The sequence below is a fragment of the Alternaria rosae genome (genome assembly GCF_020736505.1).
Source record: "Alternaria rosae strain MPI-PUGE-AT-0040 chromosome Unknown BKA58scaffold_11, whole genome shotgun sequence".
Lineage (NCBI taxonomy): Eukaryota > Fungi > Ascomycota > Dothideomycetes > Pleosporales > Pleosporaceae > Alternaria > Alternaria rosae.
Window position 1 is genome coordinate 185,797 of NW_025763580.1, and position 25,511 is coordinate 211,307.

The 25,511-nt window shown below is 50.9% G+C and overlaps 10 protein-coding genes across 10 annotated transcripts; 5 read left to right on the top strand and 5 right to left on the bottom strand.

The window, feature by feature from the left end:
• Positions 1-960: 960 nt before the first annotated feature.
• BKA58DRAFT_346815 (uncharacterized protein) lies at positions 961-2,432 on the top strand. The gene is made up of 3 exons (XM_046168442.1): positions 961-1,648; positions 1,694-1,962; positions 2,024-2,432. Exons 1-3 carry the CDS (start codon positions 1,041-1,043, stop codon positions 2,323-2,325), a joined length of 1,179 nt encoding a protein of 392 aa, XP_046020740.1. The 5' UTR covers positions 961-1,040; the 3' UTR covers positions 2,326-2,432.
• Positions 2,433-2,471: 39 nt separating this feature from the next.
• Positions 2,472-4,670, top strand: BKA58DRAFT_368877 (cytochrome P450). The gene is made up of 4 exons (XM_046168950.1): positions 2,472-3,022; positions 3,071-3,383; positions 3,435-3,963; positions 4,009-4,670. The coding sequence occupies exons 1-4, from the start codon at positions 2,758-2,760 to the stop codon at positions 4,447-4,449; spliced, it is 1,548 nt and encodes a 515-aa protein (XP_046020741.1). The 5' UTR covers positions 2,472-2,757; the 3' UTR covers positions 4,450-4,670.
• A 1,754-nt stretch (positions 4,671-6,424) lies between these two features.
• Positions 6,425-7,688, bottom strand: BKA58DRAFT_473022 (uncharacterized protein). Its single transcript, XM_046175300.1, has 3 exons — positions 7,108-7,688; positions 6,904-7,051; positions 6,425-6,849 (listed from the first exon to the last, which is right to left on the bottom strand). Exons 1-3 carry the CDS (start codon positions 7,397-7,399, stop codon positions 6,828-6,830), a joined length of 462 nt encoding a protein of 153 aa, XP_046020742.1. The 5' UTR covers positions 7,400-7,688; the 3' UTR covers positions 6,425-6,827.
• A 1,774-nt stretch (positions 7,689-9,462) lies between these two features.
• On the bottom strand, positions 9,463-13,160 carry BKA58DRAFT_393202 (uncharacterized protein). Its single transcript, XM_046171071.1, has 4 exons — positions 12,935-13,160; positions 11,190-12,882; positions 10,340-11,138; positions 9,463-10,285 (listed from the first exon to the last, which is right to left on the bottom strand). Exons 1-4 carry the CDS (start codon positions 13,031-13,033, stop codon positions 9,571-9,573), a joined length of 3,306 nt encoding a protein of 1,101 aa, XP_046020743.1. The 5' UTR covers positions 13,034-13,160; the 3' UTR covers positions 9,463-9,570.
• Positions 13,161-13,934: 774 nt separating this feature from the next.
• Positions 13,935-15,475, top strand: BKA58DRAFT_50009 (uncharacterized protein). Its single transcript, XM_046175387.1, has 3 exons — positions 13,935-13,969; positions 14,025-14,066; positions 14,129-15,475. The coding sequence occupies exon 3, from the start codon at positions 14,333-14,335 to the stop codon at positions 15,365-15,367; it is 1,035 nt and encodes a 344-aa protein (XP_046020744.1). The 5' UTR covers positions 13,935-13,969; positions 14,025-14,066; positions 14,129-14,332; the 3' UTR covers positions 15,368-15,475.
• On the bottom strand, positions 15,475-17,455 carry BKA58DRAFT_50005 (uncharacterized protein). Its single transcript, XM_046175386.1, has one exon. The coding sequence runs from the start codon at positions 17,290-17,292 to the stop codon at positions 15,583-15,585; it is 1,710 nt and encodes a 569-aa protein (XP_046020745.1). The 5' UTR covers positions 17,293-17,455; the 3' UTR covers positions 15,475-15,582.
• A 1,477-nt stretch (positions 17,456-18,932) lies between these two features.
• On the bottom strand, positions 18,933-20,238 carry BKA58DRAFT_50084 (NRDE protein-domain-containing protein). Its single transcript, XM_046175389.1, has 2 exons — positions 20,090-20,238; positions 18,933-20,037 (listed from the first exon to the last, which is right to left on the bottom strand). Exons 1-2 carry the CDS (start codon positions 20,153-20,155, stop codon positions 19,144-19,146), a joined length of 960 nt encoding a protein of 319 aa, XP_046020746.1. The 5' UTR covers positions 20,156-20,238; the 3' UTR covers positions 18,933-19,143.
• A 561-nt stretch (positions 20,239-20,799) lies between these two features.
• BKA58DRAFT_444070 (uncharacterized protein) lies at positions 20,800-21,446 on the top strand (the record flags this gene model as incomplete). Its single annotated transcript, XM_046174036.1, has 2 exons — positions 20,800-21,322; positions 21,376-21,446. The coding sequence occupies 2 exons, from the start codon at positions 20,800-20,802 to the stop codon at positions 21,444-21,446; spliced, it is 594 nt and encodes a 197-aa protein (XP_046020747.1).
• A 992-nt stretch (positions 21,447-22,438) lies between these two features.
• BKA58DRAFT_50031 (uncharacterized protein) lies at positions 22,439-23,612 on the top strand. Its single transcript, XM_046175388.1, has 3 exons — positions 22,439-22,618; positions 22,672-23,351; positions 23,426-23,612. Exons 1-3 carry the CDS (start codon positions 22,549-22,551, stop codon positions 23,435-23,437), a joined length of 762 nt encoding a protein of 253 aa, XP_046020748.1. The 5' UTR covers positions 22,439-22,548; the 3' UTR covers positions 23,438-23,612.
• Positions 23,368-25,428, bottom strand: BKA58DRAFT_50103 (heterokaryon incompatibility protein-domain-containing protein). The gene has a single exon (XM_046175390.1). It carries the CDS (start codon positions 25,296-25,298, stop codon positions 23,787-23,789), a length of 1,512 nt encoding a protein of 503 aa, XP_046020749.1. The 5' UTR covers positions 25,299-25,428; the 3' UTR covers positions 23,368-23,786.
• Between the last annotated feature and the right edge of the window lie 83 nt (positions 25,429-25,511).

The window sequence follows — 25,511 nt, forward strand, 5'->3', positions numbered from 1 at the left end:
CGGAAGGCCAGCTCGGCATGGCGGGAGATGAACCTGTAGGCATTCTGGGACATACATAGCGGATGTTGACTAAGTGGCTCCTCATATTTGGCGTTCTTTGCCTCACATACAACACCTTTTGATAGCAGACTCCTTAGCATGATGAGAGCTAATGCCGATTGCTTGAGATGTGTCCACTATTCCTAGTCTGATCCACCGCCAACGAGGCAAGCGTAGAGACCCATCATATTATATGCCGAGGAAAGTATTATTGCTCCTGTCATGCATGCGCTTGCAAGATATGTGGAAAGAACAGCGAGGTGCAGTCCAAAGTCATCGAGAGGTACAGACTTCAGGGTCGTTCTCACCGACAATGAGATCCTCCGCAGACGACCGTATGTATGAAGAGGCTAATGGAGAGCAAGGTACGCGGAACCTCAGTATCAACCCGGGATATTTGTGGAGAAGTGACTTGGACAGCAGCTCGCGTAACAGAAGTCGACAAGGGGCCAAGAACATCGAACATACAAGCCGCCTCACGTAACGTGCTCGGTACCCGTGAACGGGCCGCTGGTTCATCTCAGTCAAGGACTTCGAACATGAGGTTTGCTAAAGCGGAGAGAATCTGGAGGATCGCGCAAGACATGTGTCTTACTGGTAGATGGAAGTGGACAAGAAGATAGGCGAAGCCACGATGCGACTGCGCTGCATGCCGGTATGCAAGCTAACCACTCATGTATGAGCAGGCATTGTTCGCTGCCCGTTCACCTCATAATAGTGCCTGAATGAATGATTGTGCAACGGACGACGTTTCGTACTGAGTCGGTGGCAGTTGAGTAGTCGATAGAACCCATCTTTGGACTGCAACGCGATAAAAGGGCCGTTTCCGCTTCAGAAGGCGTCCCCCAGAGTATCATCCGTCTATATTTATTCGTGCGCTTCATTGCAAGAATCATGGCAGGACCAGTAAAAAAACACGTTGTTGTGGTAAGTTACCTTACACCCCTTGGCTAGTATGAGGCTGACATACCCAATAGGTTGGTGGCTCGATAGCTGGGCTTATGCATGCCGTGGCGCTCAAGTCTCATGGCCACAGCGTTGTCGTTCTTGAGATGCGAACTGAACAGCAGCTACAAGCCCGAGCTGCAGGCTTGAGTCTATGGTCAAACGCACAGAAAGTGTTCACAACATACTTACCTGATGTTGAGCTTGACGATATCGTTTTCCGCAACCCCGCATTTCCAATCCTTGACAAGGATGGTAAGGCCTTGGTTGAAGTGCCGTTCACGGAAGACGTGCGCACCTCGTGCTGGGCTGGTCTTCACGGTCTGCTAAGGATGGCCTGCGAGAAAGACGTCGACGGCCATGGGCCTGTCACCATGCGGTGTGGATACCAGGTATGCGGGCTGGCTGAGCAAGCTGACCACCTCGTGGTAGCGTACAAAGGCGAAGATGGCGTTGAGGAACAGATGACGGCAGACATTATCGTGGCGGCCGATGGTGCACGATCCCATCTCCGTAGTCTTGTGCTTCCTGATGTGAAGACCGATTATGTTGGCTATGTGGCGTGGAGGTCACAGTTTCCAGAAAACGATGCGCCTGAGGAGCTGCGCTGCGCGATAGACGGAAAGATGCCTCTTTGCATGCTCGATGGAAGCTACATAGTGGTGTAAGTTTGGGTGGAATGCTGATGACCACGACTAACAGGTCGTAGCTATCTATCGCCTAGTACTATCGGAGACATGCGCCCCGGGAATCGTGTGATCGAATGGTGCTGGTATGACGCCTGCGACGCTTCAACACCCGTATTTGCAGATTACATGACCGACGTTAATGGTGTCCGACATAACGTCACCGTACCCGGGAACCTGTTGCGCCCAGACATCTGGGAGGCGCAGCTCCGGCGAAGAGACGAAGTACTGTCCCCAATGTGGAGGAAGATCTTCCATGAGTCAAGCATGCCGCTTCTCACAGCCGTTTGTTGTATGTGTCATCCACATACCCATTGGATGGCAATAATGTGCTGACTTGTGCTCCCATCTAGCGTTTGACAATACAAAAGCTTCGTTCTTCGGAGGCAAGTTACTGCTGGCAGGCGAGGCGCTCATTCAGCTTCGCCCACATCTTGGGGCAAGCTGCGATATTGCAGGGTTATCGGCGATTACATTGCCGCAGGTTCTGGGCGGAGAAATGAGTCTGGAAGAATGGGAAAAGAAAGTCGGTAAGCACGCCATGGAAAAAGCGATCGGAAGCAGGGCCACTGGAGTCTTTGGCATGACGGGACAATGGCCGGAAGGCTATGCAGCAGAGTCTGCGGCAAAATTCTCTGAAGAGGTGATGGTTTGAAGGGGTGAAGCTTGCCGTGTGAAGGGAAGAAGACAAGGGGGCGATGACGTAGGAGATGCTCAGATGTTGGCCCCGGCACTAGCGAACGGCCTAATCGAATTCAGTTGGATGCTTCTTGCACACTTGCGCAACATTTCTTTCCATCACATTTGCTCATCGCAGCAAAGCACGGATACTCATTATCTCTAGCAGCAGACGGTCGTTCAGAGATCAACATAATCCTGCTATCGTCGGCGTTGACTTTCCCGCGAGCGGACGGTCGGTCTAACGTTCGACGCGAGACCGCCTACTCACGACTTACCAAATCTACATTGAGCGAACAGATCTGGGGAACCTCTTCGCATACTATGCGATGTACGAAACGATGTGCGAAATGACGAACCATATAAGTGTAGCTGAGTATCTTCGTCTATCACGCTACCATAGCTCAAGATGATGTCCACAAGTATCTTCGCTCAACTCAGGGAGGCTTGGAATCTGTCTTTTCTGGAGACACGCTCCTTCTCCGAGCTTGAAGCCAGTATATTCCTCTTTGCGCTCATCCTGGGCCTTTTGCGCACAGTCTACCTACTCTACTTTCATTCACCAGCAACCTTTCCTGGTCCGTACCAGGCTGCACTTTCCAATTGGTGGCAGTACACCCCAAGCAAGACTGGCAAACAAGAAGAGACGCTTGAGCAACTGCACAAAGCATATGGTATGTCTCATTACTGATTACACGTCCAGACATTGACAGCTTGAACAGGCACACGAGCACTCAGAATCGGGCCAAATGAGCTCCACATTACTGAACCCAGGCTCTATCATACAATCTACTCGCAGAGCTATGCCTTTTCCAAACAGCAGTACTTTTATGAGGCTTTTGGCGCACCACACTCAGTGTTCGTCGAGGGCAACAAAGAATTACACCGTGTACGACGTAAGCTTCTCAGCAACTTCTTCTCGAAGACGCACATAAGGTCCATGGAGAAAACTTTGCTTTCCAAAGCCACTCTCTTATGTGACAGGATATCGGAGACTAAAGGCAACGGCGCGATTAACTTTTACTATGCTTTCAGGTAGCCCTCCCAATCCTACCGGGTGCGATATAGACGCTGAAGTCATCACAGGTGCCTAACGGTCGATCTCATCACGCAGATGGCTTTTGGAGAATCCTTCAATCTACTTACTGAAGCCGAAGACAATACTTTCGACGCTCCCTTCCACAGGTGTTTTGACCACGCCGCTGAATCACTCTGGGACATGCTATACTTCCCATCTCTCCGGACTATCGCCTTCACATGCCCGCCCGGTGTGGCCGCCATGTTCAGTACAGCAGCCGTGAGGTTCCAGGCACTCGTTAGCACCGTCGCGAGCACTGTCGCCAATCTCAGACGCTTGAAGACTTCCGGCAAGTCCTTTGACCATGAACTAGTGTTCAACTCTTTGGAACATTTGGACGATGAATTGGTCTTGGCCGAAGCCATAAGTATCTTGGTCGCAGGCTCTGACACCACAGCTTTCACACTCGCGATTGTTGTCCAACAGATGACTGGAAATCCTGCCGTCTTCGTAAAGTTAAGAAAGGAGTTGAGGGAAAGTGGCATTACTACAAACGAAGATCTTGGGCTTTTGAGACTGGAGCAGCTTCCATATCTGGTATGCGACCTCAATGAGATCGCAATACGAAGCTAACGTTGTCAGACTGTATGCGTCAAAGAAGCGTTGCGCTATGATATGCCCGTGCCAGGGCGACTTCCACGTGTCGTACCGCATGCAGCAACGCCTCTCATCGTTGACCAGAAGATCGTCCCAGCTGGGACCGTTGTCGGCATGTCTGCGTACAGCATGCACTTTGACGAAAGCATATGGGGTGAAGACACCAGAAGCTTTAACCCCGCTGGTTGGCTGACTGAAGACGCAAAAGAGCTGGAGAGGTATCTCGTGACCTTTTCCAAGGGTGCAAGGCAATGTCTTGGGATCAATCTTGCATACGCAGAGATTACTCTCACGCTTGCCATGCTTGTCAATCGATTTCGCTTCGAACCCGACAAGACGATGACGGAATCTGACATGCGACGTTTGGATCACTTTACATATGAGTTTGAAGGAAGTGGGGTTCGTGCTATCGTCCATGAGGACTAGAGCTCACTCTTTGAGACTTGAGCATTGGATTGGGACTGTGAGGACGGCTTTACACATTCAGTCCAACACATGCCTTCCTTGCCTCTGCTCGTTACGAGGATAGAGCGAGAGGAAGAAGTGCTGGAATGTGGGGTGCAGTGTCTTGATTAGCAAAGAAACGTGCATGTGCGATAGCGGTTTGTTTGAAAGCATTGGTATTTGGGCATTCGTGGTATGGATAGTAGTATATTAAATTAAAAGATATAGTCCAAGTACATGTGAATATGGATGCGAGCTAATGGTGGGTACTGTGACGTCAAAACATTTTTGTGTTTATCGTGAGTGGGGTCGTCAAATATTCGGGTAGTTTGTTGAACTTGAGGGCAGTGATCGCTGGTTACCGGATAGTCAAGTATGCGTTAACAGGTTGAAGTATCGTATCCTTAACGTGTCTGATGACTTCAAGGTTGATCCTAGAGCGAGAGGTGCGCTCAACATCTAGTATCAAGTCAGGATGCGAGTCATATCATTGGCATATCTGTGCAGACGCACCCTGTACTTCGCGCTGGACTTCAAAGTATTTGCGTCGGAGAATATGCCCGATAAGGAGTGTTGACGGAGGGCACGTTGCCACGAGCGTGACGATTGCAATGATGGACTCATTGGACAGAGGTAACATAGTGTCGGGTTAAGGTAGCAGTAAGCAATGGGAATCGTTGGGTCGGAGAGGAAAATATGTAGATTCTGAGGTCACCCGAGACAGCTTTGAATTCCCAACAGCTCATGATGAACGACTTGAGCTCTTATACATAGTAAGAAGCAGAAATAAGGCGTTTTACAGCATTCTGCTCTTGATTGGCGAGTTGTTAGTGATTACTTGGCAGAGATCCGTCGGTCAGTAGGTAACCAATTAGGTTGTGGATCAGAATTGAAATGTGGCATGGGTGTGGAAGCATCCAATGAAGTAGATAGAAGTGGCTCAGCCTCGTCTGACTGCTCTTCGCAGCCAGTTCCTAAGGCCCGTAAAAGCGATAGCTCAGTGAGAAACTATTGTCTCAACGGGTGACAATTCGACACGCACCCAGAAACCTGTTTTTCAAGATTAGGTATACTCCCTGCTATCCAAGAAACCTACTTCCCTTCGATAAATATCACACGGCGGTTCATTCTTGCAAGATTCTGCCATGCTTGGACACAATCTGTCCCACGGAGTTTGGATATGCTGTAAAACTATTGTAGACGTAGCTATGATGTTGCCACCAGACATGTCAACAATCAATCTGATCAATCTGGTCTAACCTAATATAGAAATTGACTAGCTCGTTTAAGTTAAGATCTTACTTAATTCAGTTAGACCAGATTGATCAGATTGATTGTTGACATGTCTGGTTGCCACAGGACAGATGCACAAGATCATAGGTGTGAAACCTAGCCGCTTGCAGGATCAAAGGCAGCCTTGGTACGAAAGACCGTACGCCTCATGGAGCTTAGCGACTCTGCAGCAGGCCGGAAAGCCGTAAGGCTGCAATCTGTTATGTGCACCTTCCAGGGCCAACGGCTGTAACTGCTCACACGGGCCGCCGAAACACCTCGAACTGCGTGCGCGCGGTCTTACATCTTGCGACGTATGGTTTGTCCGCCGGCCGAAGCCATTTGGGTAGGTACTACATAGTTCGTTTGACTGCAATAGCTTTCAAAAAGCTTTTTCCGCTTTTCTCGTCCCAGACTTTCTGTCCGCTTACCATTTTGTCCAATCGTATGATTTGCTGATCTTGTGGTCAAGTTCTCGCTCACGGTAATGATAGATCAACGATCACTGCCTAAGTAGATCGGACTTGCGGCTGGTGTCAGGATCTCCGAAGCGGCCCGTCTAGCGCCAAACGATTGTTGACAGACTCACAGCGCCAGAGCCATTGCTCCTCTCAGTATAATCATCCAGCCGCACGAGGTCGAAGACAGAGGGATAAACATATCGAGGCGAGGAAGTGGTGGAGGGCGGCACGAAATCATGTTTTCATGAGGTTGGGGTGTGGGATACGTGTTCAAATATATGAAAGCTACTGGGTGCCAAAAAAGGCTGTGCGTATAGAACCATCTGTCTTTTCCCTGCGCCGGAAACCTATGAAAGCTATTGGGCGTGCCAACCATGACTGTTTGTAAAAAGCCACCTCTCTTGTTTCTCTGCATGTATATCCCTGATTCCCATGGTGGCGTCATTTTATTTGTTCTATCCGGGTCCAGCTTTTTAGTGTATTGAGTATGTGGCCCGCACTGAGGGGCTTGAAGGGCGGGAGCCGACGGCCTTGGTTGAAGATACTTTATCAATCTACCATTGGTCGCGAATGCTTGTTTCGGTGCGTTGTGTCGCCTTGCGATTAAGGGTAGCCCACTACCGTGGGTCACAGTCTCTGGCGTTGCTCCCTATCCACAGACGTTAAAACAGTACAACTAAGTTCGATATATTGAAATACTAACTTGTGCTTCCTTCCAGATGACCCAACAGAGGTAGGCGATTGACGCCCAGGTACATAGGCAAGACCCGGCCAAGGTACAAGGAGGTCGAGCTGATCATTGACGAGTATGTTGATAGTTGGCGGAGTTGGGCGATTGGCGAGCTCGACATCTAGGATGTTGTTAGTCGAAAGTCACCATACAGGCTTGTAGCCAAGATTTACATACCAGTCTTTTTGGGCTGGTTATGGAGACAGGCTCGTTTGATCAAGTGGAACAAGAGCGCGATCGAAAGGGGACATGTTGCGACAAGAGTGACAATAGCGGTTACCGCCCCATTCGACATGATTTTGGTGTGTGTTTGGTCGGCGAGGTGATATGGGAAATGTAACGTAAGCAGTGCTAGAAAGTCTTCGATGGACACGGTTGATGCGCGAAGTGGATGTCTGTGTAAATACTGTTGAAACTGGTTCGTGTGATTTGTGAAAGTTATGGGAACAGCCGGCAACGAACATGTCATAAGTGTGTGCTGGTGGGCTGTGGCGCGTTAATTTTTTGCATCCGCATTTGCGCGCTGTGAGGGTGATGGCTATGGTCATCGACAGCATTGATGAGATGATCTACCACCTGGCAGGGCAGTGCAGAACATGCTATGCTAGAAGATTCGCAACCTTAAGCCTTTGCCAAGGCTTTCTTTCCTGACGCAGGTCGGTACGGGCGTGGCGATACCAAACGCAGGCGAGTATTATATTTTCTTGTTCTCTCGCTCGTCTCATGATGGTTCCCAATAAGCGATGCAGCTGGGCTTCATATGCATCGATGCGGCTCGACTACGATACAAGGTAGCGACTGCAGGCCCGCGGTGTTACAAACTCACTCTAGAATATCAGTAAATGCATAGAGTTTCTAAGTCTCATGCAGTATTCTTGTTGTGAAGAAATAGGCAAGGCAAGGTGCAGGTGTAGGAGAGATGGCTGAACACGGTGGGTGGGAAGTGACGTCGATAGCTTACGCGAATCGCGACAAGCTCCGTCTTACCCAGCCTGATGTTTTTCGTTTGTCCAAAACTGAGCTTTGCGACCCTCGAAAGCGATGTTTTTAAAGCAACCGCGTATGTGATTGACGTCCTTGGGGTCGCATGTTGTCTCGAAGATGGGTGGCATACAGTCGGCCTATAGCTGCAGAGCTCTTTGCTCAATTCATACCGTGAAGCGTACAAAACAATCCGTTGTCCTTAGTCGTAAGTGTGTTTGGAGCGCAGTAGACCCATTGGAGGTGTGAAGGAGGGTTGATAGATTAGCAGCTTGAAGTCGTGACGAGCGCTCTTAGCCAAGTGGGGCCGAGATCCCCGAAGCGGCCCGCTCAGCGCCAGTCGTCGACAGGCCTACACCGCCAGAACCACCTTCCTTCCAACCCTACGACTCCAAAACGGCAAAACTGGACGACTCCCAACTCCCATCTTCCCCATTAATATTGATTCATATTTTCTAATACGAGTTACAATCGCAAGATGAAATACGGGGCGCGACGCACAGTTTCTCATCCACGTGCATGTGACACGATCGCACAGTCCTACGCTGGTCTTCGGTGTGGACGGATCAGACGGTATCGCAAATGTTGCTGTTCATAAATAATGAGCAAGAATCTGCGTTACCAGAAGCTTGTCGAGATGAGAGTGTATTGTAAATGGCCTTGTGGCATTATTACTGTGCTTGTCTAGATGCCGCTCTCCCTGTGTCTCATCATCAGCAACATCTCTTTTCGAGCCAAGAGCCAAAAGCCCCTACAAATACCCCATTTTCCCAAGCCAACCCGGATTCACTGCTCAAAGGACTTGAGAAAGTCTCTGGTGCGCCACGTATAAGAGTCCGTCTTTGCCTTTAGTTTGTGGAAGAGCTTTGTGGCATTGTTCTTGAGCCTAAGCCGGCGAGGTGAGTGATGTTCATGGTCGAGAGAGGTAAGTAGGAGTGGTTTTTAACAAAGCATCGTATGGACGGCTATTCTTGCCATATGTACATGCGTCGTAGACACACGTAGTCGTGTTATGGGAGCGTCTAGAGAAGAAGGCCTTTCGCGAATCCACCTGGGCACATGATAGCGCAAGGGCAGCCTTGCCAGGTGACTTATCATTTCGGCTTCTACGTCGTTACCATACATGCACGCTTCTAGCAATGATTGCGCATGCGAGATCAACTCAAAGTGTGGCTCTGCGCATGGATGGTCAGTAGAGTGCGTCTTTTAGTCTTCAGGTGGATAGGGCTTGCTCACTGGCCTCGATTCCAGGTTTTGTCTCATTGGTGGCTGTGCTGCGGGATGAATTACACAGCCTTCTCAAGTCTTCACCGGCGATGGATACTGCTGACCCGTGTGGGCTCTCGCTTCTGCACTACAAATTCTAGGTTTTTGCTGATTGGAGGATATTATGCAGACTCTGAAACCGGTACCCCCTACCTCCTTCTGCATTCCAGGGCTTGGTTCAATCGCACGTCCAGTATATGTGCTTTACACCGCCTGTTGACACCATGACATTTCAACCTGTTAACTCAATGCAACACGTCTGGCAAAAAGACGCCTTGTGTAGTACGAGAAGAATCTAATGTATTCTTGAAACCCTTGGAAGGTAGACGTGGCCTTTGTCTCAATAAGATGTAACGACAGTAGAAGTATGCCCAGTACAACAAAGTCCATCCGTCAGATGAGCAAGCAATCTTCCGGCTCCCCTACTAAGCATCTCCCAGGAACGTGACCCGCGCCAACCCGTCCGTACAATGCATGTCCCCAAGCTTCTTTCGAGGTTACAACTAGGACATAGTGTTTCTTGTCTCCTAGTGTGGCGTCTCCCTTCTCGACACCCAGAACCACCGCCATCATCTTTTTCTCATCCACCTTGGCAGGGATGTCAAAGATGATATCCGCTTCGAAAGGGTTGACTGCAGTCAGATCGAGCTGCTGCACCGCAGCACCGAGACGCGTCTTCCCACCTGCAACCTTCGTATCCGACCATGTCACTTCCAAGCGTTGCCAATCGAAGCCGTAGAATGTCAGCGGGAAGTAGTCTATAGGCCCGGAACATGACATCCAAGACCAGGAGGGAACTTCATAATGCCTTGGGTAGGATATCGTAGCTAAGCTCTTCACGTCCAAGGACCGATGCCAGAGGAGACTGCGACGAAGTAGACCTGGGTTGTCGCTACTATCGAATGTTCCATATTCGCCTTGAAGGTTCATTACTCTCATCAGACGTTGCTGGAGGCTAGCAATCGCTGTGGAGCGATCGTGCTCCTTTGATAAGCCCAGCCGCGAATATTGCTTCAGCAATTCTTGGAGCCGTAGGACAAATTCGCCATGTTCGGCTGGTTCCAGGCGTTTGGGAAAGTCAGGGTCGCCAAGGAAAGACGCATGATCGCTACCATCGATGTCAGCTGTATACATCGTGTGATCAGGTGTACAAGCGACTTACTTGGAAAGCGTCGCCATCGTCTCGCAACGTATGCCATGGCCGCACTCCCAGTATGTCTGGTACTTGGTGAAGAAGATCGTTCGGCGAGCAAGTGCGTGCTCTTGGAGGACCCAGCCACGCTTTGCGAGGTCTCCGTTGAGGACGTGTTTGTCAAAGTCATCGATCATTTGGCACACATGGATGATGCCGTGGTTTTGATGCTTTGAGTCCAGTGTAACTTGATGTCGAGTCACTCTAGGCGTTAGAAAGCCCGAAGTCTGACCCTCGGCGCAGCAAGCAGCCAGTACGCAATACGCGCCGTTGTAGACGTCTTCCATAGTTCTGGCTTCCCTTTCAAAGTCACCATCCGGTCCCTGTATGATACAGACGGAGTCGATCCAGAGATACCGTCTCCCTAATGCTCTTGTCATGGTGATGGCGTCTCTAAAGGTCTGGGGGAGTACTTCAACTTCTACGCCAGCATACATATCGCTAATGTTACGCCGAGTTGTTGAGAAGTGAGGTGGCGAGCCCCATTGATAAGACAAGGCGATCCAATCCCCGCCTTCATCATCTTTCATCTCCTGCAGCTTTACAGTCCTATCTGCCGCGGTGCCGACGTCAATCAGGCGGGTCGGAGGCTTGATGATCGAACCGGCTGCGGATTTCTTAAACCTTGAGGGTTTGCATTTTGGGTCCTTCCAATGTTCGTTATCGCAGTGTTCAAGCCAGCCACATAACAACTCAAGATGAAGGGCGGTTCCGGCTTTCGGGAGCGCATCAAAGCCTGTCTGAACATCATTGACGATGCTATGGGGGTCTAGAAAGGGGCAGTCAGAGACTTTTCGTTCATTTTCGAACGGTAACTTACCATAGTTACGGAATAGTGATAGAACCGGGAGTCTAATATTACTCATCCTGACTGTAGAGTTTCGTCGCTCGAAGTTCACGCTAGAGTGGGTTGAGCTAGCGTTATCCTGACAGACCTGCGACAATAGAGCGCACAGGTCGCAAGTGTGCGATGCTGCATTCTGATACAACAGCTTCGTTTCGTAAGTCATGCTGAAAAAAGGACTCCAAATTTCTCGCTCGAATTCATGACATTTGTCGCACAGGTGGCTCGTGACTTGCGTTGTGGATGGTGGCGACAAGACGCCAGACTTAACGAGACGGTCAAATATGCTGGCGGCGAAGTCATTATCCGGACGTATCTGCCAGTCCTCTGGGTCAAGATCGGGATAATCATAGTTCCCTCTCACCCGCAGTGGTATCTTGCTCAGTGAGGCCCTCCCTCTGAAAGTTGGGGGCATCGGGCAGCGAGGGAGATCCTGGAACCAGTAACCGTCCGAGTGTTCCCTTTGACGTAATCGGTCCAGATTTTGAACCAGCTCAATGGCACGGAAACGCTCTAGATCTGGTTCTGACAAAGGCACATTGTTCTGATGCGCTAACCGATCTCCATCGCTGCATTCGTATCCCACAGGCGTTGCCCCCTCATCCTGCGCAGGACTGATGATGACGATCGACGGCGTGTCAGCGGCTACCGGTGCACATTTCGCCATGACAGTTTCGTGCATGATAGCTCCAGCCGTCTCCCCCTTGGTTTCCTGATAGTCTCGGAGTATGAACCGTGAGTAACTTTTGACCTTGGTTTTAGTACTTCCGCCACCTTGGGGAAGCTTGACCACGAGGAGTCCGTTTCGAACAATATCGAGGAGGTCACCGAGTGCCGAGGACTCGTACTCACAGAGCGCATCCTTCCCCAGGTGTTCCATCCAGTGACTCACAACGCCGTGCACCTTGGCAAGCCTCTCATGATTGATCTCGTAGAATGAGTCCGACAAGCCGTAATCTCCTACATTGTCATGGTGAAAGTTTTCCAGTCCCTGCATTCCGTGAAGAAGCCAAATGATGAACTCGAGGGTTAAGCACCCAAAGGACCAAGTGTCGTATAGTCGGGAACGACCATTCTTGATGGCGCCGGAACCACCAATGTCCAATCCTGTCTCGACCTCTGGTGGCTCATACCGACGGGTACCATATCTGCTCTGGTCATTGTTACGTGTTGCTGTGGTTGCCCCTTCAGAGTCTTCATCGCCATACAGTCTTGCCTCGCCCCAGTCACCAAGTTTTAGGGTGCCTATTTCCCCGCCGTCTCTGAACCAAAGTATATTCTTTGGCTTGATATCACCATGGATGAGCGATGCTTCAGTCGTTTCGCCGTTCGATCCTTTGAAGTAATGAATTGCATTCAGAGCCTGTGCAAGTCCATCGATTTGCTTAATGACGGCTTGAATCAGAGGTGCTGATAACCTCGGTTGCGGGTCTTCGTTCCAAAGGTCGAAAAGATTGCCGCTACTAGCCCACTCGAAGCAAATGTAATGATTTAGAGTTAGCCCTTTGCCATGTCGAAAAGCTGTGAGAAAGCGAACGATGTGATCGTGGCCCAGATACTTCATTTTCTCAAGGACCCTGACTTCGTTTTCCCAATGACTTGTCCTGTGTTTTCGGTTTCGGTCCTTTCTGAACATTTTCACCGCCATTATACGGCTAGCAGGTGAAGACTGAAGTTTCATGTCAGCGACACATTGACTTCGGAAGCTTGATCGATATTACCTCTTCTGTGCTGTCGAAATGAGCGGAATGTACTTCGTATTGTATCACCGTGCTGAAAGCACCGTGTCGACTCAATGAGCCCCCGGATATGAAAGGCATCGTACGCTCCCCAAAATCGTGTAACAGTGTGGATGTGGAGATGATAGGTGCCAAGAACCTCCACTGGTCTTCAAGGAAGGAATTGATTACCCTGGGCCCCCACAATCTACGTCCCCGCTCACGAGTTCTCCTATCAGCAATGGCATAAAAGCGAATGCTTGAAGGATTCTCAACCTCCGACCATGTAGGACCAAGGCGTTCAATTGGTAGTTGATCATCATCAAATCCATCTTTCATGAACGCGCTCATCTTCGCACGAATTCCACGCTCATCACCAAATAGGCAGATGAGGAACAGTCGCCTAGCTCGCGTCAGAATGAAATCTACTAACGGTTCATACTGCACTGTAGTTGATGTGGCGTGAAGGAGTTTCAAGACTCGCTGGCGTGGATCGGCAGACACATCTCCCCCGAAAGCACCGCGTTTAAACATTTTGTCAATCACGTCTGCGGGCAGAAAACTGCGCCTAGTCTCCAAGAATTCACTGTTTTCCATACTGTCGTAGAGGGTATAGATAATCGAGATTTCGTCTTCGTCTTCGTCTTCTTCCGAATTTCCGGGAGATTTGACTGGATCCATAGAGCGAAGGCTGTCAGCTGTACGCTGGTGGAATGCACAAATAGGTGTGGGATTCGGTGTGTCACTCCCTGTTCCATCAAACGAAGTTGTTGAACAGGTGGATCTTAAGCATGGAAGCGCAATGTGCGGGGTCTACGAGTGTTGCCCAGCTCCATGAACAGAGCAACGTCATCATGGATATGCAGCTTACTTTGCATGTCCGTAAAACAGGCTGGGTATCATCAGCCACATCTAGGTCAGATCGGCGGCTGGAGAGATACCTATTACTCATCAGAGTCCAGGAAGCACTCACTTGATCAACATGAAGACGTCGCTATTCTGTATAAATCATCTAATTACCGCTTCAGAGCTCTTGTGGTGAGGATCTCTTCCTGTACATTAGGGAAGAAGGATTCCTATGCTGATTTAGAAGGCAGCGCGCAAAGCCTGAGTTCATCATCCATGGAAAGACGGAGTAAGCCTGTTTGTTCAGAAGACCGAAGGTGTGACGCCCGAAGCTGAAATTCGTGTGCATAGGACAAAATTTCCCACGGATGAGGATCGGCTAGTCGATTGCTGTTGTGAGTGCATGTAGGTTGACGAGCGTACGCAACGTGGGCAAGGGGAGGAATCGACAGGCCTCGTGCTAGTGAACCCAAGCGCGCGGAAGCGGCCCGCTATGACATATGAACTTCTTCACGCTCCATCTCCACATTAACTTTCAACCGCCAAACCTCCACGATGCCGCGCCACAGCTACACACCCGAAGAATCCACTGCGCAGTTACCATCGCATGCCGATTCGAAGTCACGTGAACCGCGCACCCACAGCAAACACCACCGCTCGCACCGCTCGCGCTCCCCCCGTCGCGACGATGACACGCACCGACACAAGCGCCACCGCTCGCGCTCACCAGCCGCATCCAGACCCATAGCCCTACCCTACAAAGCAAAGCCTCTATCAAAGCGCCACTACGACGACTACAAACCGCTCTTCCAATCCTACCTCGACATACAAAAGTCCATCCAACTAGACAGCCTAGACAAGCGGGAGATAAAAGGGCGATGGAAGAGCTTCGTCAGTCGCTGGAATCGTGGGGAGCTGGCAAGAAGCTGGTATGATCCTTCGATGTTGAAGACGGCGCAGGAGACTGTGCATACGTATCGTGAGACTTCTCCTGGGGTGCCTAGGAGAAGAGCGTCGCCTAGCTATGCGCGGAAGGAAGGAGAGGAGGAATCAGATGCAAGCGACGATGACTTTGGTCCCGCACCGCCTACAAACCTCCCCAGAAATACCGGCCACGGTCCCACGATACCGAAGATGGACGATCTGACATACCGCAACGAACTCGTCTCCGAAGACCGTGCAAATGGCCAATCAAACTACATCGACGACATCCGGCACGCCCGCAAAACCGATCGTAAATCGCAGAAAGAAGCTCTAGACGACCTAGTACCCCGCGCAGAGCCGAACTCCCGCGAGCGCCAACTAGAGAAGAAACGCGAAGTCACCAGCACCCTAAACTCCTTCCGCGATGCCAAAGAAGCGGGCGAAGTAGACGTCCCAGAGTCAGACCTCATGGGCGATGACGGCATCGATGTGTACAAGAAGAAGAAGAAAGAGCAGGAGAGACAGAAGAATGAGAGGGAGATACGACGGGAGGAGATCGCGCGGGCGAGGGAGGCGGAGAGGAATGAGAGACTGGCGGAACGGAGGGAGAAGGAAGCGGGGACTATGGAGTTTCTGAAGAGGATTGCTGCGGAGAGGTTCGGGTAGTGGTGGGATAGGAGGGGTATATTTAACGGGAAGATAGTTCAAGAGATGATAGTCCGAACCGACTGATTGGCGTCGGTTTAGTGTGATTGAGTGTAATGTACAAATGGTAAACCACCCGAATAGGTTTACTCCACAAAGTGCTCAGACGCATGCATACCATCATCGTGTACCCATACTCCTGAGCTCACGCTTATACACCCAAAACCCACCCACGCTCAAGCCGACGCCCTAGCACCGCCCCTTGGCTTCTTCCTATCATGATCCACAATGCCCCTCTTCCGATGATTCTGCGCCGTCTTCCACCGAACATACAGCATAATCATATCCTTCAACCCAACAAACATACATCCACCCACTACACTCCTTCCCCAACGCGTCTGCAGAAACCCCGTTGGCTTGCCCACGCCACCGGCCTTGCAGCCAGTATTGATCCACCCGCCGAGCCAAGATGTCGCTGGTGCGCCATTCGGAGGTGTGACCCACGAGCTGGGTAAGCTGAGTCTGAGGATCTCGCCCATGGCGGCGGCTATGGTAGGGAAGATGAGTGCGCCGAGGATGGTATCTGCGAGGGAGGTGGTGGAGAAGGTAACGCCGCGTTCGCGACGGACGCGTCGGGGTCGAGGGGCGGCGGGTTGCATGGGAATGTTGGGCGGAGGTGCTGCGTGTTGCTGGGGTTCGACGTCGGCGAGTTCAGGCATCTCAGCATCATCTTGGTCGTCCTGTGGTGGCGCGTCAATGGGTCCTGCTGGGCCTCGCACGATGGGTACGGGAGGGGCCTCGGGCGCGTCGTCATCGTCGTCGTCGTTGTTATCGGCTTCGCCATTGTTATTCCAGTCTGCGAAGATGTCGAAGTCGAGCTCAATCTCCACCTCTTCTATTACATCCTCGTCGCCTACATGGTCATGGTCATGGTCGTGGTTGTGTTGTACTTGGGCATCTGCGGTTACGTCTTCGCCAGCTCGAGGTTGGATCTCCTTCAGCCACTGCTGCTCTCGTGGTAACCACACGCGCTCGTAGTATGCATTGTAAAAACCTCGGAGATACGGTAGTGCGGCGAAGGTGAAAGCGGCGCTCGGTGGCCATTGTAGTTGTAGCATATCATCGCCTGGTTGTCCGGAGCTAACGAAGAAAATGAGCGGAAGGAAGGGTAGGAAGGAGTCGGCGAATGACGTTCGGCTTGCGACCAGAACTGTCGGGATCAACGGCAATCCAAGGTCCAACCTCCAATGTTGCCTCAGATGTTCCAGCCACTGCAATGTTACTGAGTTCACCGACCGACTCGGGGCCTCGTATAAAGGCCCAAGAATCTGGAGCGCATCTTGCGTGCCAAAGATCTGATATATCGTCGCCGTACCGGATAGCGTCAGGGTCGAGTATAGCGCTGTGCCTGTGACGAGGGCGAAGCCTGGGAGCAGGAGGCTGCCCGTAAGCTTCTCAACGCCCCGAACCATGTCCACCACGTAGCTCCTTGGTCGCTCTATTTTGATCTCGCTCTTGCATTGAGGACACAATATTTGTCCTGCCGCTTTACCAGCCCGTCGCCGCGAGCTGGGCGCCTCCATATCCGCTATCCAGTCTAGCAGACACCTTTCGTGTGCCACTAGTGAGCACGCGCAAGGCGACCGCCATTCCGATGTCGTTTCGTCGTCTTCCGTCTCGTCGTTGAAGCAAATCCAACATCTTCGCGGTTCATCGTCTTCCTCTAATTGTGGCGCGGTGGTTTGTGTGGGTACCTCGGTCTGTTCCTGAGGCGTAGAAGAGGCTGATTGTGAAGATGGCGTATTGAGCAGTAGCGTCTGCGAATCTACCGACTGACCGGAGAAGCTGTTCGTTCGCTCTGTCTGCTCTTGCTGCGAAGCCGACGATTCGGCAGGAGGTGCGGGTCTATGTTGCGACGCGGGGCGCTGAGGCGGTAGAGACGCCATGACGGCTGAGTGTGTACTGAGAGGATCGGGAAGGCGCAAAAACGGTCCAACAGGCAGTTTATAGACTGTAACTCTACTTTCTAAGACGTATGACACGAGAAAGTAGGTGCTGTCAGATTGTCGCGAAAACGGGTGCGGAGGTTGAACTGCGGCTCGGTGTTTGTTGATTAGAGTTGCCGAAAGATCTACAAGACGTCACTAACTCCCTGTCACCTGTAGCGTGCCAAGACTAAGCACGTGCATCATAACTTCATCGAAACATCCGTTAGAATGAGTTATCCAAGAAGTCTGTGTCGGTATGAAAACTGAAGTTTGAAACGTTCCAAGGCAATGTAAACATTTGGGAGGTACGTATTCAATTAACAGAACAGGACTACAATACACAAGCATCCATCCCGAGGTCTTGTCTACTACCAGATGCCCTCCACAACTAAATCTCCTCTACAATCTCATCACCCCTAGAACTATACATGTCAGCAAGTACAGCAATTCGGCATAACGAATTACTCACAGGCGGACACATCCCCCTTAAATGAGGCGGCGGGACCGGTCCCCAAACCCACGTCAGCGCCTGGCCTGGTTGAGGCACTGCCAGGTACCCAGGTACATGACTTCCTGGCAGGCTTTGATGCACTGAGTTTACACCCATTGCGAACGTATAATAATGCGGAGCGACTACATCAAAGGCCGGTCTGCTGTTTTGACGTCCATGACGCTGTTGTAGGCGCCCGGGTCGACTGTTTTGACGCCGATGGCGAGATATGCGCTTGGTGTGCGCTTTCAGCTGTTTGTTGACGAGATGGCGGTGCTCGAGGGTGTTGGGTGAGTCTGCACAGTCTGGTATGTTCGGGTCCTGGTTGGAGCCATTTTCGTGATATCGCGAGCCTACTTCTTGCATTTCGTGTGGGTCGTGGGCAGAGTGGGTTTCGAATGGCTCTGCAGCTGCTGAAGAAGCGTAGGGAGCTGGGGCTGGCGATGTCTCCCCGGGAGCTGCAGCGTTTCTTTGAGCGCGCCTTGGTGGATCAAAGCGCCAGTGTGATGTGATGCTGTCGACGTCCGAGAGGCTTCGGAAGCTATGGTACGAGCCTCCTTCGTCGTATCCTTCCTCTTGACCCTGTCCTCCTGCCTCAGCATTCTCTTCCCCCTGCCCTGCCCCTTCCGCTCCCGCCTTCTCACCGACCTTGACCCAACCCGTCCCTTCTACGTACGCCAACTCGCAATGCGGAATAGCAGCATACGAACATACATCTTGGTCCACCTGATCGCCATCTGCGGCTAGACAATCCGCACAATCGGCGCGGGGCTCTTCGAGCAGATACTTGCTGTGAGCTTCGAACGTTCCAGCGCAGTCAATATGGGCGCAATGAAGTGAACCGACATAGTGCTCGCGTGGGCCGTCGTGGTGGGATTTGAAGAAGATGATACACATGGTAGCAGTTGTGATAGGATGGAAACGTGGGAGTAGAAAAGGCGATTGTTGAACCGGACTGAATGCGGCCAAGAGTGGTTGTTGCGAGATGATTGCGCTCAAGGTCAACTGAGGAGGCAAGCTGTTGTTGTTGATCAAGCGATAGTCGAACGTAGTAACGAATTGAACAGCTGCACGGACCAAATATGTAGCGCGATATCGCGGGGAGCAAACGGAGCGACCAAAATGGACGGGCTTCACTGACGCGTTGGCAACAGATAATCCGAGCTCTTGGAGTCAAGATATACTGGCGGCTTCGACTGCTCTAACCGGAAGAACGTGGAAAAGAACAGAATGTGGACATGACATGTTGATGATTGAAGTTGAGATGGAAGTGAATGGAACGAAGACCCTAGCACCGACGAGTTGTCATCGTTATCGTCTTACCACCCCTCGATCGTGAAATCAAACACCCTGTCACCCTTGCCCTTCTCAATGGGTTTCGCGTCGCCGTCATACAGTGTCCTCTCGAAATACGTCACCTTGCCATCCTTGTCACATAACACTACGATGTTCTTCTGCGTACCATAGCACCCACTCGTAGCATCCACCGCTTTCGCCTTGACCAAGTCGCCAATCTCATGCGCAGGCATCTTGTGCTCTTCAAGATGGCCTCGTCCGATGGCCGGTATGAAGATGCTGTGACGTAGCTGGTTGAGATACATGTCCCACTCCTCATTCTCTTTCTGCCGAGGCATGGTGTCAGTGGTCAGGATATCAAGGAGACGATTGATAAGTTGATCGCGGGATTCGTTTGCAGCGACGGATTCAGCGATAGCGGTGCGCGTCCAGGTTTCTCCGTTCGTTACTTTGGGCCAGCTGCGGTCGCTGTAGGCGGCGTTGCTGAGAGCTCGGGTCTCGTTTTGCTGCTGCAGGAGATGGACCACGCCGTGTACGTCTGGAGTGCGGTTGCTGACAATTGCTAGACCTTTTCCTTCTTCTTTGATGACATCCTGAATGAACCCGTAGCATAGAGAGAATCCACCTACGCCCTCAACACCATCTTCTTCAATCATTCGCCTCGCAAAATCCTCCGTACTCTCGTCTTTCTTTGGGTCGATTTTCAACCAAGCGTTTGGAATCAGCCCTCTGCTTCGTGCTCCCTCAACGATGGTCTGATCTTCCTCACGGTAGTTGGTCAATACTGCGATTCGGCCTTGGCGAGTCACACCTAGCCAGGTGCCATGAGCAGGGCGGTGTAGATCGTAGCCGCCTAGGACTTGGGAATCTGGAGATGGCCACCATGTTGCTTCTGCCGTTGGACGGTGAAGATATTCCTGATGTGCGTATTAGTCGTAGTCAGGGGTCGCTGGAGCCTGCCAAACGTACGTCTCGGTTGTTGAGCAGGATGAATGGGTAGTCTGGATGCGCAGTTGTAAGTATAGCGATACACATGTTGATGGATGTGTTCTGGCTGCAAGAGGGGTTTGTGAGTTGAAGTGTGACAATGCTGTGTTCGGTGGCGTTGAAGTTTCGGGGAACGACGGAATAAGCGTAAAGTTTACCGAAGTGCAGTGTGAGCGGTGTGAATGAATGCCAACAAGTGCTTCAACACTCAATTTTATACGTGGTTCCAACCGTACAGGACGTGGAGTGAGGTAGGACAACACATGGCGAGATAAAGGTTGGACGGAGGCGGAATCTGATGTCCCTGTGACATAAGGAAAGTGCGACCTCGGGCCAGCGATGGGGAAGACGGCGTTATTTTACTTGACATTGACTCGTCGCACTTGCGTTAACATGCTGTTAAATGCAAGGTACTCGAGAGTTGTGTGAGCCGTCATTCTCTAGAGACGTCGCACAACATGACTGTTCCTGCAGCGGAGTGACACGGCGGAGATGGCCGAAAACGATCATTCACGTGCCAGCGGCAAAACCCCGGCCCCCGATCTCGAGCTCGGATCCCTGCCAAACGTCACAGCCCCGGTTACACCTGCCTCTGCGTCTGCCCTATCTCTTGCACTAAACTTCGCAATACCCAGGAATTGAGCGACAAGCCCCTCATATACCGCATACGTCTCCCAAGTAAAGAAAGCATAATGGCAGCCAACTTTGCCCCATACCAAGACATTCCCGAATCGTCACGCGCGCTCTCTCCACCGCCCGTCCACTCGCCGAGGACATCTATCGACCGCACACGTAATATCACATCACCCACAACACGCGCATACGAACAGCATGACTACTTCCAGGGTCAATCGCCTATATCACCACCTGCAGAACCCGATACAGAGCGCATAGCATGGGATCAGCCGTCTCGTAGCACAGGCTTCGGCCGGTCCCGCGAGGATGTAGATATGTTCACAACGTCTTTGGGCTGGCGACTGGACTATGAAGCGTGCCTGGCATATCTTCTGCTACCACCAGCTGGTGGTGTGTTACTGCTGGTTCTAGAGCACCAAAGTGACTATGTACGGTTCCACGCATGGCAAAGCAGCTTGCTGTTCGCCTTCATCTTTGTGGTGCACATCATATTCAGCTGGTCGAGCTTCATTTCCTGGGTGCTGTTCATTGGAGATTTGGCGGGGATAGGGTGGCTGACTTGGAGGGCGTATCTGGATGGTGGGTCCAAGGTGTGAATGCTAGAATGGAGCCAGGCGCTAACACATGGACAGCCGCAACACTCGATCGATACGAAGTACCCTTTTTTGGTCCGCTGGCCAGCTCGATACTCGACGACGAATAGGATGGCATATAGGCACGGGGAATGATGTGGATACGGCAACACATGATGTATAAGCATGGCGTTTACGGAGTTTCTGCCAACGACGATATCTAGTCGATTTGGTGACATAGACTTTAACAATTCTATTTGCATTTGTGACAAGCTGGCGATTATCGTCTTTGAAGTTTGTTATCAATGCTCATTGGATGAGCCAATAGGCCTTCGAAGGATCGCGTCACTCGATAAGCCTGCTACGCCGCATTCATGAGCAGTGAACAATAAAGTTCAGCAACGGCGCAGCACGGACCGCAGATCATCCCACTACCATGTCTTTCTTGCGCTATCGAAAAAGCCGTACGGCGAACATCCCAAGATTTATCGCTTTCTCATCATTGAAGCCTAGAAACTAGCGATTCATCATCCGTCACAACCACACCACAAGCGCGTCAATCGATGAATACGAGAATTTCTACCGCTACGACAGCGGCCGCTGGCTCTGGAACGAGGAGGAACGCTTTCGCGAGCGATGCAATAGGTTTAATGTTCCAGAACTAAAGAAGCTTGCTGTCAAGAAGACGGGCGCACAACATTGCTCATCAATGATCAAACTTGCGAAGGGCGAATCGAGCTGAGGCTCCCGACTTGTCATGGACAACGGCAAGATCCTCATCGCGCGTATGCCATGCCTGTGTACTTCCAAGTATTGGGCAGCTGCCTCGGAGGCTGCTACCATGACCTTCGTATGTCTTCTTTACATTGCCTTCAGCGTCAGAGCGGACGGTTAATAGCTTGAGCTACACAGGCCAGAAATATTCTCAACGTACCAATACCCCAGGTCTGCCAATGGCAAGACAGTGTACACAATCCCATAGACTCAAAGTACATACTAGTGGAAGAAGCTAAGTGCACGTAGCTCAGCGAGGTCTGGGGCGACCTCGAAATTCGGCCCAAGCTCAAAATCGTGGATGAGGTCATTGAGATATAAAGGAAACTTATACCAACGTCTTTTGCGCATTACGGTAGTTTGTATTTCGATGGGATATTGCCATCGGAGCTCAAGGCTGCTGAGTTAGTAGGCGACGTTCCAGAGTCGATAAAGGAACATTTGAGGAGAGTACTTAATATGGGTCCCACCTCTCAGCCAGCATTTAGGGCTCAGGGAAGACGAGTCAAGAATACTGATCGAGGACCTTGTGTGTCGCATTTTGCAAAGACATTTTCCCTAAGATCTACTGACCTTCTCCAGGGACAGGACCTTCCCATTACCTCGAAGAGATAGCCATACGAGAGATCAACTCGTTGAAAGAATACACCACCCGCGAATCAATGCAGAGTATCCTTGGCGAATCACCGCTGAACCCTCTCGACGAAGCACCATGGAAGTGTCTTGACAGCTCACCACCGCAGCCTCTTGGCAGTCGATCAAAATCCCAAGAAGATCCAGCAGTCCACATTGATCTATACAAGAAATTTCTGGAGGTCACTGGTTACATACTACCCAAAGGCGAACTAAGCAAGCCTGTACTCTGGCACCCATATCTCCGTCCCGCGAATACATTCGTTGAGAACGATCGCGTAATCAGCATGATCGGCTCGCAACACGCATGGGTTGGCCCGCTGTTCCACCAAGCGCGGCATACACAGCTGATAGTAGATAAAGACGAGACGATGGTGCGGATCCTTTATCGTTACGAAAGCTTGGATAAAGTGCGCGACCGTGGAGATAGAAAACGATTACAACATCAGGTTCAGCGCTCGCTCATGCTCCACTGCTACGAGAGCGAGATGCAGGCTGCGAGACCACTTATGAATGATGTCATGCATCTACCACAAGGACAAAATAGACGTTACTTGGTTACTTTTTTTTTCGAAAGACTTGGGATGGAATATTATACCTCTTCGGCAGTGTCTGATGAATTTAGCCCGGTATGTCGTCACTGAGCCCCTACGTCCATACCTTTTATCGGTTTTGAGTATGAGCTAACGTGAGGTCATTACAGGCATTGGAATGAGATCAACGATTGTATAACGTGTCTTATATCTTTTGCATGGGAGGAAATTAGAGCGCATCTCCGCGACAGGAGAGGTTGGAACGAAGACGCCGACTAGTGGAAGTCGAAGCAAGGTCTTGTCAGTCGGGATGGGTGGACGACAAATGAGTCGTATGACTTGCTTAAGAGGCATTTTGATGAGCATACTGCACATAATTCCAGCCAGAAGAGTTGGAGACATTGAGATACGATGGATTCGTAGACCACTGGTAGTACGTGCGTATTAACTCTGAGCTTGAAGTGCGTCGATCTTGTAAATATACATACACCTCCAGAGGCAGAAACACAGCTATTTGATAGCACAAGACCCTCAGTCGCACACAGTTAATGCGGGCATACTAGGTGGCCACGCTGACGTTGTCCCTTCGCACGTGATTCGCTCACAGCACGGCTTCAGTGATCGATTGCACTGGACGATCTCATACAGAAACTCTAAAGAAAATGTTGCGGTGCAGGACTGCTGGTCAGATGAGAGATCAATGTGACATCGTTCAGGTACGGACAAACTCCATTTCCCTTCAGCATAACAAAACCCATTAGCGTAGTGAATTGAGAAATTGGTCCGCATCCAACCAGAGGACAATTCAATCCGTCCATGGTACAAGGGGCAAAGAGAGCGAACATCGAGTGTCATCGTTGAGCCATAAAACCGACTAGGCTTATGTAAAACAGGTCGCGTTGCCGAATCTTCGCCAAATTCCGTCAAATCCATTGTCACTGGAAGGGTTATTCGCGCGAAGTCCAATGGCGATCTGAGAACGTATTGCGAGGTCGTAAGTTGAGTTTGGACGCGCAACACAAACGCAACTATGCCTATGGAACATAGGCAGAACGAGCGTTTACAGCAGTTCAGAATGTTTTCGGCGACCTGTAAATCTGTCGCGTTATAATCCACAAGCACATCTGAGCCCTCGCCACATAATGACAGCAGCGAGAAGACGCGATCACGTGCGATGCCTGATTTCCTGGACTTGAATCGATCCATCAGGTATATTAGGCTCCTACCTCGAAGCTCTTGTGTTGTGCGCGGGTCTAGTGCGGCGACCCGCAGTTGGCAGAATTGCTGATACTCGAAAGAGATTGACTTTGCTACCAGGCTTGCCTTCCCGGCCATGAATGTGATGTGGCGGGCAAGCGCGACTTCCTGAGTTATCCAGGCTCGATCCCAATAATCAGCGTAACAGAAATGGCGGAATCCATCAATATTGGTTTCCACAATTCCTCTATCTTTGCGGTAACTTTTTTTGTCTGAAGCGCTAAGGATCGCACCCATGTTTTCTTCTGTAACTCCTGCTCTTTGCATCCGTTTTTTCAATTCCTTTCGTCTAATCTCGGCTTTCTTTTTCAGAGTTCTTGAGGTCTCTAGGAAGGTGACGATCTGCTTTTCTGTACCAAGCCAAGCTACGACCTGTACTGCTCCTGCAAAGATTGCACCCATCTGATTGACCTGATGGTTCCTCTCGTCAGAGTTGATCTGATCTATGCAGATAGCATCGATCCAGAACCAATGAGGTTGTAATTGCGGCTGCTGCACTGCCTCTTCCAAGAAGTTGTACAGGTTCTGTCGGATGCGAAACCGCTGACCGTTCACGAGAATCCATTGGCAGCTATCATCGGCGCCCCACACGTAGGACAGGCAGAAGTAAATGCTTGTTGTTGATGCATGCCGCATTTGGCATTGGATGAAGCCGTCTGATGATTTTGAGGCTTGTATGCGAAGTAGACGAATGGAAGGCGCGCAATAGTCCAGGGGCGTATGGGCGAATTCTGTTGGCGGTGTATGACTCTGATTGGCCGACGGTGACAGGTCTCCCGTACTCATCGTAGTGTGGAGGGATTGAGATCAAATTTGGCGAAAGTGCTAGTACTGATAATCAACCAGAATGTGAGTACCTTAGGAGGTAAAACCGCAGTGTAGAAGAGGAGTGACCATCTGAATAGGCTGCCAGAAAGTGGCTGCTTGTTGTAGGCATCACATCGAGCGGGGCAGTGCAAGCTGCTGGAAGCCCATAGCTGCAGCCTGCATGCGCATCTC